This window comes from Denticeps clupeoides, chromosome 9, assembly GCF_900700375.1.
Source record: "Denticeps clupeoides chromosome 9, fDenClu1.1, whole genome shotgun sequence".
Taxonomy (NCBI): Eukaryota; Metazoa; Chordata; class Actinopteri; order Clupeiformes; family Denticipitidae; genus Denticeps; species Denticeps clupeoides.
The window spans coordinates 13,903,115-13,920,241 of NC_041715.1; the positions used below are offsets into that span (position 1 = coordinate 13,903,115).

Here is a 17,127-nt window from a genome sequence, read left to right on the forward strand (position 1 = left end):
AGTATGAGTGCACTGCCCGAAGACTGTTGTTGTGAGAAACGGAGAGATTAATCCGTTATATAAAATGAAAGAGGGATTAGGTTGAGGCAGCCGTCTGTGAGAACTCACTTCAGGCTGGCTTGAGAAAAGAGTGGGTGAGACCTGTCTGTTGATTATGAGGTCTAATTAGACATCAAGGGGGAATCTCTGAGTCACCGCCGGCCATTCAGCTGGTGTGTCTGTCTGGTCCTCACACAGCGGTGTGCAGGGGGGAACGTCAGAGGCCTTCTGCCTGCAGGTTGGTAATACAGACTGGACTAATGAGTTCTTAATCTGCGGTTCCGGCAACTGAGAAACCCATACAGGTTCCGTGAAGCCGTAAGTGGACCCACCCTGCTCCTTCGAGGGTGAGCGCGAGGTCGTCCAAAAAGCGGGAATTCACCGGACGAGACTCACGCCATGCCGCCATGCACACCGTTTCCCCCCTCAGGGCTGCAGGTGTCTTGCATAAGACCCAAGGGGAATAAGGATCTGACGGTCTTTGCAGCCCCCCTCCCTCCTGAACAGACCCCCTGTCGGGAGCCCGGTGTTTTTCTTTTCTATAATTACATCCCGACTGTTTCTGTTTCCCGTCTACTTCCAGGCATATTTATCCCTCTTAAAAAGTTTTTTTTTTTTTTTTATGTAAAGAATGGCGAAGTGGTTGCTGGCTGGAACGAGGTTTTACTCTCAGGACTTTTTCTGCCTTTGTCTCCCTCGAACTCGATTAATGGACGTCCTCAGTGACTCAGTCCCTGACATCACCTCCTCTGCGTATTTGCTCAGATGGCTTGCATTTAGCTTTTGGATCGCTGGAGACGGAATTTCATCCAGTCAGTCGGGCCGTAGGCCGAAAACGTCTCAAGCGGATCCATTTTAAAAAGTGCTGGTTCATGTACAGTGCTGCAGGAGCTGTAAAGGCACCCATGTGCGTGAGGATGGAGAGACAACAACGTGAATGTGATCAGTGCCGCGTTTAAGAGCTGCGAAGGCTCTCTGGTACATTTATTAAAACAACTGCGCAGCAGGCAGGCTGTTGGATGGGCTTGGGATCATGGAATTCCACCCTGGTGCACCATGTCCTTGTTTTCCATCAGGCACTCGTCCAGACTGAGCCATGGGCAGCCCTTTGCCATGGCATGTGGCTGGCACGCTGACCACCCAAAGGAGGGGGGCCGGAGCGACCAGGGTGGAAGCCCGGGGTGAGGGAATCTAGGATGGGTCATGTTGTGCGGCATGCCACAGAGAATTCCCAGACTGGCCCTGCATCGCAAGTAGCAATTATCTCTTCATCGTGACGTGGTGAAAAAGCGCTTCAGCAGACCTTCCCACCGCGCGGCGGGAGAGCTCGCGCTGAGCACCGCGGCAGATTTACGGGCTGAGCAGGAAATCCCAGGGTCCTGTTCCCAAAGTAGACAGATTTCATATCATCTCAAATCAATCACCACTTCGGCTGATTTCTTTTTTCAGCAATCTGCCAATCAGATGCTACATTCATATGTGATAATTACTAAACTCACATAGCGTGACCGCAGTGATGAAGGAGACATGAAGACCACTATGTCAGTATTAGCGAGAATACTGACATCTCACATCATTCACACGAAAATACTCAGAAAACACAAGCATGCATGTGACGTCACACTGCTGGCATTTGGCAGATGTCTCACTGTAGCACCTAGATAAATCAGAAACACTGCTATAAGTACTGGGACTGTGTGGTTTGTCCCATTTTTGCTAGCTGATTGGTTGCTTCTTGTCACACGAGCTTGTGGGTATGGAAATAGTTCAATACATTTTAATCTGGCCATCCCTTGGTCCACCCATTTAAAAAAAAACGGATGCTTCATGTCAAACCTGGCCACTGCCAGTAGTCTTTCTACTCTTTTAATCAGTACATGACCTTCGGTCAACCGACCTCAAACCAATGCAAGAATATATTTAGACAAAATGTCATCCCTCAATCCATTGAAGTACCACAGACAAAACAATCCAGAACAAGGAGAACTGAATATCTTCTGGTAGGTCATTTTGTCCAATATGTACATTTTGGTTAATTTGTGTATTTCAGTATTGTAGAGCATCAGTGGTCTAGGGTGGTGGTAGCCTAGTGGGTAACACACTCGCCTATGAACCGGACGACCAAGGATCAAAATCCCACTTACTACCATGGTGTCGTGGAGCAAGACACTTAACCCTGAGTGTCTCCAGGGGGGGACTGTCCCCGTAACTACTGATTATAAGTCGCTCTGGATAAGGGCGTCTGATAAATGCTGCAAATGTAAATGGTCTAGGCGGCCTTTGAATTAAAACCAGAGCAGCCTTGCAGTCTAAGAACTCATCTTAGCCCTATCAAAGCTTGGCATGCTCTTATCTCCTCCAGCACCTGGGAGGATCTCAGCGGGTGAGCGTGCGATCTCGAGATGGACGTGGCAACACCACTGCCCTTCTTTCATTCCAACTGCAAGGCTACGCCGCCCCGCCACATAATGTGATTAGCCTAATCTGGTTAGCGCTAAAACAATTAATGGGGCTATGCAGAGACCATGACAGCAAGCCGGCCGTTGCTGCAGACGAAGAAGGGATGGCATCGCGGTTGCAGAGATTCGGTTCGCCCAGGTGCCACATTCTGAGTTTGTCACCCGCTTGAAAGATCTCTTCACTCTTCTGAAATTTTATAAATGATAAACAGACTAAACAAAAATGTGATCCTAATTGGTAAAAATGGTTCCAAATTTTTTACTGATAAGTTCATTATTATTATAATAAAAGTATGAGTAGAATAATTATAATAAAGACATTTTAAACCCACAGGCCAGATTCATAAGATTTTTTTCATTATGGAAAACATAAAAGTGCAATAACAAATTTTTTTTTTTGATGTTTCATATAAAGCAGAACTGTGGCTGTGATGACAGCATTTCACTCTTACGCACATTACGCTGGACCGTTTTCCAGCAAGATCGTTTTCCAACAGCTCCTATGTTGTCACTGCTTTTCCTTCAGTCCATAGTGATCATCTCATGAAGCTGCATATGATTATGACAAAGCAGAGAGGTGCCATTCAGACACTCTGACAACCAGTTTTCTTCTTTAAAAATAGAATCTTTGAAATAACATGTCACCCTCTTCATAGTCTCCACAGACTCATTTCAATAACTGGTATCGTAAAATTCTCACATTAGAAACTCACAAACTGACAAATAGATATGAGTGAAAAAATCATAATAGTAACCATACGTCGAGGACAGTGAAGTTAAATTCCTCAACTTGGTGGGTGTGAAAACAAATGACGTGTAGCGAAGCAGCATCGGTGGGGCTTTTGCTCCAGCCTGTGGCTGTTTGTTGAAGGCGGGCCCTGCTCTTACTGTATAAAAAATCCTGCCAACCACTGTTACCAAAACACAACGCCTCAGGAATCGTGATTCACGATGTTGTCCTCTTCTACACAATGTGGCCAAGTTTGGATGTAAATAAATGACCCAATGCAGAGTTTTGACTAACACATGATAAAGCTGTGTGGCCTCATCTGATTCCACAAGTCGTCTGGGCCACCTAGGAAGCCAGTTTATACAGTTGCTATAGAAACACAGATCTCGGGGGTCTCAAAATGAAGTTGACCGGCCCCATACTTTTGATTTGATTGTAGCCACCGAAAACAAAAATGAATAGTGGAGTTTTTATCGAGAATCTCTCCGTCCCGGTGGGACTGAAGGGTTTGGGGGGAAACAGGATGAAGGCCAGAGCCTCCTGCAGCACAACTGGAATACCAACAAGGAGAACGGAGACGGGAGGCCAGACAGGAAAATGTCTCAGTCTCGAGCCGTCTGTCTGCGCAGGTCTGTCTACAGGGCTGTCGGTGTGACGGGGGCCGTCTTGAAAAACAGACCCCTTATGTTCTCTTTCAGTAACCTGGAGAGAAGGAAACGGGAGAGCGAGGGATTGTAAAAAGGACGTTTCTGTGCTTCTACTCTCCACCCTCCTGTGCCGCTGGTTGTTTTTTCACTCCTGGTTTTTCCCACCGACCAAGATCAGCTTTTGTTGGAGTCTTATGATGCCGTGTTGTCACTGGGATGTGCAAATATTGAGCCTATATTGCTAATGTCATGTCAGGTCCTTAGGATTAACATAAAGAAACAGATAAAAAATAGGTAATGAAAGTTTTATATGAAATTAATGAGCATAATACAAACATTACACACCAAAAAATTTTTTTTTTTTACTTTAGGTTTAAATCGAAAGAGCCCTCAGTGATGATTGACAGTTGATTATTTTCACTGATGGTATCCTGAAAGCACATCGGAAAAGGGTGTCTGCCAATTGCTGTAAAATGCCAGCCCTCACACATTTTACTTCCTGATTCTAGACGGTTTATAAACCTGTCGATTACAAAGCTGCGCATGCTGTGTTGCCAGATTTTATTTTATTTTCTTAATAAAATCTTTCAAAAATGGACCAGCTGTGGTTTTTACCAGCTGTGACTAAAAATAGTTAAATGTGGTTTCGGTTCCTTAATGCTAAACAAGGACATTTCCCCTACTATATAAATCAAAAAGCACAATCCTGTCTCCTTCATCCTGTGTTCACATCAGTTTTCTATGCTCATAAAAAAAAAAATTATTCATCTCAAACTCAACCTCAGCATCTACAGCCATCTCAAGACCACGTTCAAGGCCAAAAACAAATGATGGTTGATGATTAGCATGGATGGATTATTAGTGCTTATATTAAAGAATCTAACATGCCTTAACACATTCAATGGGCTACAACTTCAGTAACGGCACCAAAAATATCCCGTTTTCCTCATAGCCCATCATGTCTGAGTGCACACATGCGGTTTGGCCTCCTCATTTATCCCCCCAAATACCCAAACACTCAGACAAAACAATGCAGTGTTAGCCTAATTGTTGGCGTTTGTTATAATGGTGCCGGTGTTTACTGTGTGTACACTGAAGGGCCCCTGGGAGCCGTGTGCGGGTGCTGATGGAGGGGTGTACAAAAACTCCCTCATTGTATTCGCTCTTTTTTTTTTCCGATTCCCACAATTCTATTTCGGCCCAGGGCACTGCCATCCATGTCAATAGCTCCCGTGTCACACCCTCCTCGCTGGCACAAAAGCAGGGCACCCATCAGTTCCCCCGGCCGACGTCACTGTGTACATAACACCCTCAGAGAGACACTAAGCCTCTGGGAACGCCGGGAGACCCATTCATCCTCTCGGTCCGCATGCAGACAATGTCACCCCTCACCCCACAAAGAGGCAGGGGAGCAGGGAGGGACGGTGCTTTGGCGCTGGGCTCTGGCGGTACCGCAGGGCCAGGGTTCCACTGCGTGGGCCTGCCGTGTGATTTGACACGTCTGAAAGGTGAATTAATGGGGGGCGCAGGACGCCTGGAGAGTGTCAGTCACAGTTCTGTTACAGGCTGTCGTCTGATGTGGTTTCCATGGAATAAAACCACTCCATACTTGAACGTGTGTGTAGAATTGTCCCAGCAACCCAACATTATCCTTGCAGTAGTTAAAAACTTACTACTGTTTAAATGAACAAACTTACAAGTACAAGGACATACAAGGTGTTGCTACAGGGTATGTGTTTCTAATGAATGTGCCTAATTTATAAAACAATTACCATCTAGTCCCCCCCTTGTGTACCCAGCAAACAGAGGATGTCCCCTGGGCACTGGATTGGTCCACACATTGTTCCCCAATTGGTTGTGGTCGAAACTGGGATATAATTGACATCTGTGAGAAATTCTTGTTTGGTTCCAAGTGAGACATAAACTTAACAGTCAGGGATTGTTCCCATTTGATCTTCCAAATGAATCTCTCATTTTGAATATAAAATCTTCAGAACATCCCTTTTTGGTCCCCCCCACAACATCATAATGGTGACGTTACCTGGAACTTTACTGAATGCCCTACACAACAGTGTTTATTTTGGTGAGCATGCTGAATGCCTTGTGTTGTCTTTCTCAGTTATCTACAGGGTGGTAGTAGCCTAGTGGGTAACACACTCGCCTATGAACCAGAAGACCCAGGTTCAAATCCCACTTACTACCATTGTGTCCCTGAGCAAGACACTTAACCCTAAGTTGCTCCAGGGGGGGACTGTCCCTGTAAAAACTGATTGTAAGTCGCTCTGGATAAGGGCGTCTGATAAATGCCATAAATGTAAATGTAAATCTTGGGACCAAGTGGTTCACCCAATTAAGGCCCTCTCTCTCTGATAAAGTAAAAGAAAGAGTATTCTTACCAATGCCAACCTCTATTATCAACTACATGTCATATTGGTCAACAAAATCTATAACATGTTTTCCAATGTCCTCACAATGCCAATCAACATCCCTCTACACACTGGAGTCCTAGAGGAGCTTGAGGGGACGATACAGGGATGTTTGCTTTTATGTCCTTTTATTGAACTGGAGGGTAGAACCTTTTGCCAGGCTCTCATTTTACTAATGAGAGGCCTCACATTGTCGGCCTGAACTCCCATTAGTGTGTGTATGTGTGTGTGTGTGTCTGTGTGTGTTTGTGAACATGGGCTGATAAGAAGTCTTGGCATGGTGCCATAGCTGGAATAAGGGAAGAAAGCCATGGTGCATGGGATCAGTATTTTTCTAAAATTCTATAGGGCTAGCTTGCTAGTCTCCATCCAGCTCTCGCTCCTTGACAAGATTTTAATTTTTATATACGAAGCTGTGCAGAGGTGTCAATGAATGTTCCCCATTTACTTATTTAGCGTCACTCAACATCAGCCCACACAGAGATGTATGCTCTGTACAGGCTGAAACACATGGCCGGCAAGATGAGAAACTGATGTCTCCATTCTCTCTGAAAAAACAGCAAACAGGCCCATGCCTTTCCTGAGCTCATCCAGACGTCGCATAAAAAACTCACCCACCACAAAGCCTCATAAACCACGCCATCGTCCTGATCTGCCTCTTACCTCAGTTCTCTGTGACACTGAGCTCTCCCCCCAAACCTCCTGGGCAAATGTGAAATTACAAAATTTAAAAGCCTAAAGCCAACGAGGCGCAGCCCCTCTTAATGCGACCCAGCTTTCGGAGGTGGAGCGTCTATGGCCGCCAGAGTCCCAATGAGAGACATTCCTGCTGCATCAGCTCACTCTGAGAAGAAGCTGTTTTCCTTCTGGACAGAAAAAGACATCTCACGAGGCCTACACATCAGTTTTGTTTGGCTCGCTTTTCTCTTTCTTAGCTCATCTATTTACACCCCACCATATACACGCCACTCGCTACACTCGCTTAAACGTTGTTTCTCGCTTACCAATTTCTGGCAATTGTCAACGGGAGGTTTGACAATGTACACAGAGCTTCTCTGTATTAGTTTAGCTCTCGGCTCCAAACGGCCCATTCAGAGGATGTGCTATAGGTTGTTGTGTGAAGGTCTGAGATATGCATCGTTTTCTCGGATCAGCCAAGCCTCTTATCATTTCTACGGAGCGTCATCTTGGACGTGAAGACTGGTGGGTGTTCCATTTTGTGTACTTTGCCTCTGTATAGTAAAGGCGAGATTCACCTCCCCACTTAATGCTACTCTGCGATTGGGTTGACCACTCTCTTGTCTTTTGCATACTTGTGTCCATTAAAAAAAAATGTGTCAAAAGTCAAACTTGGTAATCGAATATTAACAATATCTGAACCCTGATCTTTCACTGTGCACCAGGACTTCCCTAGCCTCTACTACTACTGGAGGGTGCTAATAAAATTATTAACATTTCATAAAGGGACAATAACAACATCAAGGTTGTGCAAGAAGTTTAATTTGAGAGCAATGTTGCTACACAATTAAATCACACCCCTTAAAAATATACAATATCGTAAAAAACAATCTGAGGCCTTTAACGATGCAATGGCCATTTTGAAAATGAACATGAGACACAGCTTGCACTGTTCTACAGTATTGTCGCAAAGAGAGCGGATGGTGCATCTGTCTAAGCCATCAAGAGCCTGTTCCCCATTTAACAACACCCCAAAGAAATGCTTTCTGTTCCCTTACTCCAGATGCCACCACGCTGGGTTAATGTTCCCCCCACACCTCCATATCTACAGTGGGAACACCATGAGAAGGATGCTATGATTAGCTCAGATTGAAACTTTCATCCAGGATGTGGGTTTTTGATGAGTAGTGGATCAGAGGGGGGTGGCTATTTGACATCAAGATAACAAGTACTGCCCACACACCCAAGTAATGTCCATCTTATTTAGTCTTCACTGTGAGTTTAGATGGCCCTTCTCCTCCCACGTCACAGAATCCTTGGTCTGAAAGGGGCTGGTCTAATGCAGACACCACCCCACTTTACCAATGTGTTTTCTTTCACAAGGCTGCTATTCTTCAGCTCACAAAACATTACCCAGCAGGGGTGGTTGACCTCCAACCCCACCCCCTCCCTCTCCTTCCACTTTGCTTGACCCCACATCCACTCAAAACGTACCAAGGATGTCTTCTCCCTCTCCCTGGTCACATGGTGCCAGAAGATCCCCCACATGGAGCTTCAGAAATGGGATACAGAGAGGGGCGAATCTCAGAGGGAGGCTGACCCAGGATTGTCTCAAGACAAGAAAGCCATTAACATGGTACTGAGGGCTGATTGCTGATTTCATCAGTGAATTCATTGTTATAGTGGGAAAGGAGGTGGATGGACTGGCATGGTGGGCTGGAGTTCTTGCACAATGAGCTGGGAAAATGCCAGATGTTGCTGTGTGAAGGAACATAGTAAAACTAGTCCATAAGTGTTCATCAAGTGTTTACTATCTGTACTATATTGTCCAAAATATTGCTTTCATTAAGACTAATGATACTTTTTAAGATGTATTTTAAGAATACATACATATGTAAAACTCATATACGACTGTGAGCAAATGGCCCAACAATCAAGGATCCCTCTTTTCAAAAGGCCAAACACAGTGATTGCCTGAAACCTGACGAATTGGGATTCTTAGAAAAACAAATTATGGAACAAGATTGAGTGACTGAACTTTAATAACCTGCTCAGAAAAACAAGCAACCCCGACGGCTGCTTAACTCAGCGCTTTCAGAGAGTTCCATCAAACACCCCCTGCCCCAACCCCCAGCATCGGGAATTCTGGCTTTTCAAAGGCCTTATAAGAAATTTAAAGAAAACAGTCTTCCCCTCGTCGGAATCTAATCTGCCCCGGTCCAAACAAGCCGACACACACAAGGCCTAAACATTTATGTTTTTGGCACTCAGACAACATGAGGCAACATAGGAGATTGGTTTTATTGTGTGTCCTGTTCCTCAAGCTGATGCAATTGTTCCGCCTCAACTGGCCTGGCAACAAAACGATCTTCCAGCACAACCAAAACTAGGTTAGATGTTTTTTTTTTTTACGTTTTTTTGCATCGCTAGATGTAGAATCAACCCCCAGTTTTTTTTTTAAGACTCCCATGGTCCTACCAAGCAGACAATGAAGCTCCAAGCCCTGATGAAGCTCCTCCAATTATCCACAGAGCGGCTGGTGCTCCAGGCTTACAATGCTTCGCGGACATCCCCCACACACTCCACACTCTCTTAAATCCCTCATTGACCACTGCGGGCCCTAATTTCATTCACACTTTGTCCGCGGTGGCAGGGTGAACATAAATCCACCCCCCCTTGAATCTGCGGCCAAGTACCGGGCACAGACGGTCTCTGTCTCCTACAAGGAGGGTGTCAAAGGCTACACTCTGCCTACCGGCGTCTGAGCAGAAACACTCAACATGTGTGCCTGGACAAGCCGCCAATGCAGGCAGGTAATTGGACAAATGTGCTTTTTAAAAACAACGTTTCTTTGTGGCAGGAGGATGAGTTATTGGCTCGGGCTTTAACTGCAGGCCTAACGGTCAAATCCGTTAAAAAACTATAAATAAGTAAATAAATGGACTGACAAGAAGAAGCTTGTTAAGGTTATTAAAGGTTCAGACAGAGATCAGCCCTTTGATCTAGAGTGCAGTTCTTTTTATTCAGTTGGACTGGGGGGCTCTGGCGTATCACATCTGCAGTAGCTAAGTTTTTTTTAAGTTCACCATTGTTTTCAGGCATAATAAAATTAAAGCCAGCAGTATTGCTTGTTTACTTGCATTACTGACATTCTCTTCACGTATACTAAACACATAAACCGGATAAACTATTCATTCTAAGAGCAGAAGGAAAAAAATGAGATATGGCTCAATGTTTTCTCCTGAGCAGCAGACACCAGCAGTCCGCATGAATTTTACATAATGAGGCTCAACAAGGACCTCAAGTAGATTACAAATTATGCACGTTCATCGCTAATATTACTCACTCTACACCCGATTCTCAATTTCATTTAAGATGCTAATTCTCATCTTGGAACATTTATCTAATAAGCAATTTGAGGAAAGTCTCCAGAGCCGTGAATGACCGTGAAGCCCAGGGGCCACTGGGCTCACATAGTGGGTGCTGGTGCACCTGATTAGTGGGTCCTGATCGCTCCCAGCTGCCGCTCATTAGCTATGAGTGATCAATGTTCCTGTCAATTTAGTCACACGCCACACTTCAGTTTGATTCTTATTTAGTTTTCCCCAAAATGCCTTTGTTTTCTGTTTAATGAAACCCCTTTTTGTCCCAAATTTCAAGCTTCTTCACCTCCTTCCCCTTCAACCCGTGATCCGTGACAATGATCAACCTTTGATCAACTAATAAAGTGATTCCCATATTCAGCGTACAGCTATGGAGAAAATAAGGCTCCAATTAAAAAAAAATCAAAGTAATGTTTTTTTTTCTTTGGCACCGGTGGTACCCATGAAAGGGGTCCCCCATCATTCCACTTCCCCACAGAACCAGGGGTAGGAATGTGACCCCAGCATCTGAAGAGTTTCACGTGGGACGGTCACCTGCTTTTCATTTAGGGCAAAAATGCACCTCAGGCATTCTAATTCATCTCTTTCTTTGCCCCTCCTGCTCTCCCCCTCCCTCTGATCCCATGTCAGCTTAACATGCATCCCAGTTCAGAGGGGGCCGGATTGGCAGGAGGAAATTACTCAAGAGGTGCAAGAATCCCCATCTTTATGCAGTCCGTCAGTGATAATAAGGCTAAATCATGCCCCCATAATACCCAAGGCCCGCAGGCAATCTGTACATTAAAAGTGGCTCCAGCATGTGTACAGTTCTCTCTTTGATGCCTTTTGTATTTCTATGAAGTCTAGGAAATAGAGCAATGATTGGATGCTTTGGATACTTCTACCCTGAAGGGAGCCAGTGAAATCGGAATCCATCATTGCTCAACATTTCCTTTCAGCGTGTTCTTTCAAACAATTCGTTCCTCTTTTTCGGAACTCATTGTTCAGAATGGACGACAGCATGGCACACTGAGTGATCTGCTGGGCCTGGGTGATGGAAACTGGCTTGTGCGCTGGAGAGTAATATGGATGCTGATGCATCATCTTATACTTTGGGCAAGAGCACATGAAATTTCAGCCTCCACTAAAACAGTAAGGTCATGCGCTGAGAAAATCCACTGCGGGGGCCCTTTCGAAAAGAATTTCACAGGAAAAATAAATGCTGATAAAAATCAAGCGAGCGGCTTCCAGTTTCATTACGCCGCTATAAAGGCATTTCACAGGATGTGCGGGGTTCAGAAACTCATATCTCACGCTCTAATCACGACCATGTAAGGCTCTTCAAATAAGTTAGACTGCATTTAATATGTCTAAACCTCTCCAAAGTTCTTCTTGGCTTCATTTAATGTTTTTGGAAGCTGCTCAGAGCCCATGTTAATCAAAACGAAGTGGCTTTATAAGGATTATGGCCTCTCTTGGAAGAAAAAAAGTTACAAATTGTGAAAGGGATTTAATAATCAAGACAGCACATCTCAGGATCACACAAAGAGCAATTTAACCCACAAAAAAAGTAAAAATCTCCTGTCAGAATTTTCCAGGTTGCTATGATTTGGCGGAGCTTTGTTTCCTAAAGCCATAACAGAGCCACAGTGCAGTGAGTGCCCTATAATAAATCAGCCTTGCCATGCTGCGTAGCCCCTCAACACAGGCGGCAACGCGTCCCCCGGGACGCAGCTGGAGACCTGCATCTTTAAAGCATCAAATAAAAACCCAGGCCGGGGAGCAGGAAAGATGAAGGACTTTCCATCCACTCTCCATTGAGCACGCTACTTCAAGCGCACCATCTAGGGTAAGCATGAAGAATGGGCACTGGAAGTCAAATAAACACAAAATCAGCAAGGTCATAAATAAATAAGCACGCCGGCTGTGCAGAGACACCTGCTTCCAATCTGGACCGGTCGGCCGGGTCCTGTGAGGCCGCGAAGCTGCTCTGGCCAGTACCTGGACTTAACAGGAACTCTACATGGGAGGAGAGCGTGAGGACGATTAAAGCATTGACCGAAACTAAAATGAAGTCACGAAAGCCAGCGCTGTCGAGCCGCTGACGAGGGGACGTGTGTAATTGATATGAAGACGGTCAGGCATCAGGATGAGAAAACAAATAAGTTACGGTCACTAAAGTAAAAACATCCAAGTAATAAACTGAGCCGAAGGTGTCCATATAAGGGAAAACGCAGGAGTTCTGCAGGGTACCGAGGTGAAGGAACGGGGTGAAAATAAATCCCAGCTGAGACGTTAATTTAATACCCAAATTCCTGTACCGATTTTGGGGGTATGTATGCATTTCATACCTTTAACAGCATGACAGATCAATAAGATGCGAACAAAGGGATCACAGAGAAGGGGGCCTTGCTGCTACCCTTGAAACCCGGCATGCAGGAGGTCTGCAGGAGGGGGCCGAGGTGCCTTTCAGCCTGAGACCCGCTAATCACAACCAGACCTCCACACAGCGCAGACTCCCATGGGCGGCCGTCCCGCTTCCTGCTCATCGGCCACCTGGGCACGGGGCCAGCCCCCCATCCAGGGCTCGGTCACCTCTAGCGCTCCCTGGTCTAATCCACTCCCACGAAACTACAGCTGACTGCAGCTTTCGGTCCTCCCCACATGTCCCCAGACTGAGGAGCCTCACAAATAATTATCTCCAATCTGTACAAAAGGCCAAGAGTTTAAACCCCTTATTAATGCATCCAACTCATCTGTTATGACGGGTTTTATACAGTGAAAAAAAAACACTGATGTGAAAATATTTAATCCTGAAAACAGTAACATGAAGCAGCATGACCAGTCAACATAAATGGAACTAACCAGGATGCATGTGATGAACCCCATAAACCTGGGACCTGTCAGGTCTTAGAGGAGACCTCTACAAGAGGATCTTTTCTTAGACCTCTATACTTGCCTTACTACATGACACTACACTTACTAAAAGGTCTAAAAAGAGGAAGCCTATGCTGAAACTGAAAGAAACTGAGTGACAGGGAACATAAAAGGATTACTTCAAATCAAAGACAGGCTAAACCCCGGCTGTACATACAGCAGTTTTATTTTATTTTAGTGTTTTTATCCATAACACACAAAAAAAAGGCAAAAAGTGCACTTTACACTTTTCCCCCTTTTTTTATCCACTGGACTCTTACAAGACAAGACTCCGGAATACATATTATCCATATATTGATTTATGGCCATTGTTTTTACTTTGAATGAAATCACCAAAACCTACCTCTCCCCAATAACCTCTCACCATGTTTTAATTTAATTATAACACTGCTGCATATGTATTTATATGTGCATATGTATTTTTTCTAATATACATATAAAATGTGGAAATATACTTTATTATCTGAAAAAGTTAACCTAACAACTACATAAGTGCCGTGTAACATCTGCTGTATGTTCTATGGCACCAAAAAGAGGAAATGAGCCTTCCTGGGTTCCATTCTAGAAAGGAGAGATATGATGGGTCTTCTAAAAGGCATTTCTGATGGAGCAACACGCTCGGACAGGAGGAGTTCCAGCCTGCCTCTCCGGAGCGGGCGGGGAGAGGGGGAGACGAGAGCGGATCTGCCCAGTGAAGCGTGCAGGGGGCTGGGCCTCCTCTCTCCGGAGAAGAATGGCCTCTGAGCTTATCCAGACCCATAAATCACCTGAACAGGGTTAAATGACCTTTTATGCAGTGTGAGAAGGGTGGCAGCGCTCCCTCTAAACTCTCCGTCCGAGTTGCACTTTGCGGAGTCGGGCCCCCGTACACAGACACACACACACCCAACACAGGGGTATGCACTCGGGCAGTCAAATGAAATCACATGGCGAATCCATTACCACGGCGAACATTCACTTATGGAAGTCCAGATGTTGCCCTTCACAGCATTTTGCCAAATTTCTGAAGGAACCACATCTGAAATCTCCCATCCCTCCGATCGAAAGTAATTCAAACTTGGAGGACCAGAGCAGATAGGTGGTGGCTAATATAGATCTAAAGATTCAGATCTCTGCCATACACTTCTAATTAATAAGCTGGTACACACCAAAATCATCAAAAAGTCAAAGCTTTCATTCCAGTTTAAGAAAACATGATAAACACTGATAAAATACTGTTTCATTTGTCTATGAGGCATGTCACACTGCATCAGAAGGTCCCCAGAGCACTCCCAGCATGGACCCTGGGGCCTGGAGCCTAAACAAACCCAAAGACATGTCTCCTTAACCTGCATGTCTTCTCTGGATGGATTTACTGAGGGCTAATGGACATTGATCCTTCCATTATGCCCTTTGACCTTTTCATGCAAGGCGGGTATTCAGTGACGGCTCAATTATTTCTTCAGGTAAGTGGCCACAAATCTGCGAATGGCAGCAATACATTCTGCAGAAGCGCGTGGAAGCATGGTGACGAGCATGGTGACGAGCATGTTTGCCAAACGTGCTACCTTGTCCATTAATAAGTCGTCAGCAGCCACAAGTAAGTGCTTCCAAATGTGTCCGCGAGCATTCATCTCAGAACCTGAACTTGCTCAGTGACACCACAATGTTCACGCCTGAAAGGCGGCTCCCTGCACGTTGCGACTTTCAGGCGGCTCATCAATTATTCAGCCCGTTTTAAGGAAGTATATTCTTGGGTTGGCGTTTAGGTATTGGATGTTGTCCTCCTCACTTCCAAACCTTTATATCACAGCCGGGTTATGCTGGCATCCTTTGGCGTCTCTCTCGGGTGAGTCGATCTTTTTGCTTGCCGGCCAGGCAAAAACGTGCACAACCTATATGATGGGGTTTCCTGCGCTCCATAGGCAGAATATAAATCACATTTGGCTTACTTAGGAGGCCTGATTTCTACATACACGTGCACACGTCTAATGGAATCTGCAGCTGCAAACACACACTCTCTTGTTGGCTGCTTGTCAATGTCCAAGCAGGTCCCTCAAAAACAGCGGCAGTCTATCACCCTCCAGCACATGAACACACACACCATCGGCCACCATCGGCCACCAAAGGCCACCAAACAGGCAGTGAAATACTCAAGCCAGTCAATAAGTGACCAGGCTTTAAGCCGGAGGGGATTTAGGATCATTTTCCACTCCATTCTAGCAAAGCAGAATGCTAATTAAGTAAACCCAGGGGTCAGGGGAGAGCGGGCAGGCAGCCCCACCGGCCAGTCCCTGATCCCATACAGAGATTCGATTATGTAGGAGCGAACAGGGACAAGCTCTGTGGGAAAAAAAAGTTCTAAACATGCGCCAAACATCGATCAAGAGGCAGAAGGCCGACTCTCAGAAGATGAGAGGCAGAGCCCAGGCTCACCCAGAACATGCAGGAGAGGCAGACCCAGGTGCGCGCCCGGCCGGCCAGGGCGGCGGGCAGGCTCAGGGCGACGGAGGGCATCCCGATGGCTTCAGTGGGCGCACTGCTCCCGGCCTTCTGCTCCAAAAGCACCATTCCCAGTTATTCCACACAGAGACCCAGCCTGGCACCTCAGATCCATGTCACGCCGGGGGCAGAGATGGAACTGCCACCGTCTCGCACGCCTGCTCTCTCTCTCTCTCTCTCTGCCTCCCCACCCTCTCGCTCTCTCTCTCTCTGACTCAAACTCACTCAGAATCTCTTATTCTGTCTCTCCTCTCCTATCTCCTTCCCTCTTCTGAAGGACTCACAAAGCTTTTGGGGTCAGGCAGCGCAGCTCTGCAGGAGTGAGGGGGAGGTGTCTGGAAGGGGCCTTCATTTACCCCCATCATTTTTCCCCTCTTAGCTCCTCCTTCACTCAGCCTCTCTCTCTCTCTCTCTCTTCATTCTTATTTTCATTCACTCCTTGTTACACCCCCCGCCACTCTGCCCCCTCTGTCTCGACCCCCCCAGCCTGAGTCTCTGTGTCCCGGGCCCTTTTCTGAGCGTGCTCACTCATGTCTGCGCTAATGTTGTTTTAATTTTTCATTAACTCTCTCTGTCCACCTCCACCCCCTCCAATCGCTCCACCCACTCCGAAAAAACATCTGAAAATTTCGCTTTCAAAGTCTAGAAAGGACGTGTGTGTGTGTGTGTGTCGGTGTGTTTGCATGCACATGTTAACCAGTAAATGTTTTCCAGATATAGAGACCATGACATTTCAATTAAAGACGTGGGTGAGGGGGGGGGTCCAGAAACAAAGACAAGCTGCCGGGAGGCGTTAAAAGTGCAGCAGTTTCATTAACCAATCTATCAAAGGGCCTAAGTGGCTGCAGGAGCGGCGGTGTGGTGTCTGGGGGTCTCCCCTCCATGTCACTCACGCCGGTCCTGGGTAATGTCACTAATCCCCGGTATTTCCTTCTCGGGAGATGAAACGGCAGAAGAGGGCAGCCCCTGTGTTCCCATTAAGCTCTCGCTAATGCACAGACCCCCGCCTCCCCCAAAAGTGCTCCGTATTAGGCCGCGGGTTCAGGGGGGCTTTATTCTCAGGGGGAGGGTGACGCAGCTAGGGCTTCTGGGGTGTCACGCGGCAGGGTGATGCATTCATTTTCTTCTTTTTCTTTTCCTTCCCTCGCTCAGACATTCTGCTAATGGGGAAGTGGTTGGAAGTGACCCCGTCCTCCCGCGGCCGCAGGGCTTCAGCGCGGCCTTCGCCTGTAATCCGCGCCCGTGTTCGGGGCACGTTTACTGACATCTCCATTCCGCCGCGCCATGAATGGGCTCGAGTAAAAAGGCCCGCGGAGTTTCAGCGGGATTACTGCCCTCCGCCCCCAAAACCCATCCAATCAACATGGC

The 17,127-nt window shown here is 46.3% G+C and overlaps 1 protein-coding gene across 9 annotated transcripts in view; it reads right to left on the minus strand.

The window, feature by feature from the left end:
* tns1b (tensin 1b) overlaps positions 1-17,127 on the minus strand; it is a 152,792-nt gene that overhangs the window by 101,622 nt on the left and 34,043 nt on the right. For 3 of the 9 annotated variants that reach the window (XM_028990931.1, XM_028990930.1, XM_028990926.1), the window contains exon 1: positions 15,694-16,080. The exons of 4 other annotated variants lie outside the window; for them this stretch is intronic. In XM_028990931.1, coding sequence (XP_028846764.1) covers positions 15,694-15,828 — 135 coding nt within the window. In that variant the 5' untranslated portion in view covers positions 15,829-16,080. Of the gene's footprint in view, positions 1-15,693; positions 16,081-17,127 lie in introns of those variants that run through there. 2 more of the 9 variants (XM_028990938.1, XM_028990932.1) reach the window with 1 other exon arrangement.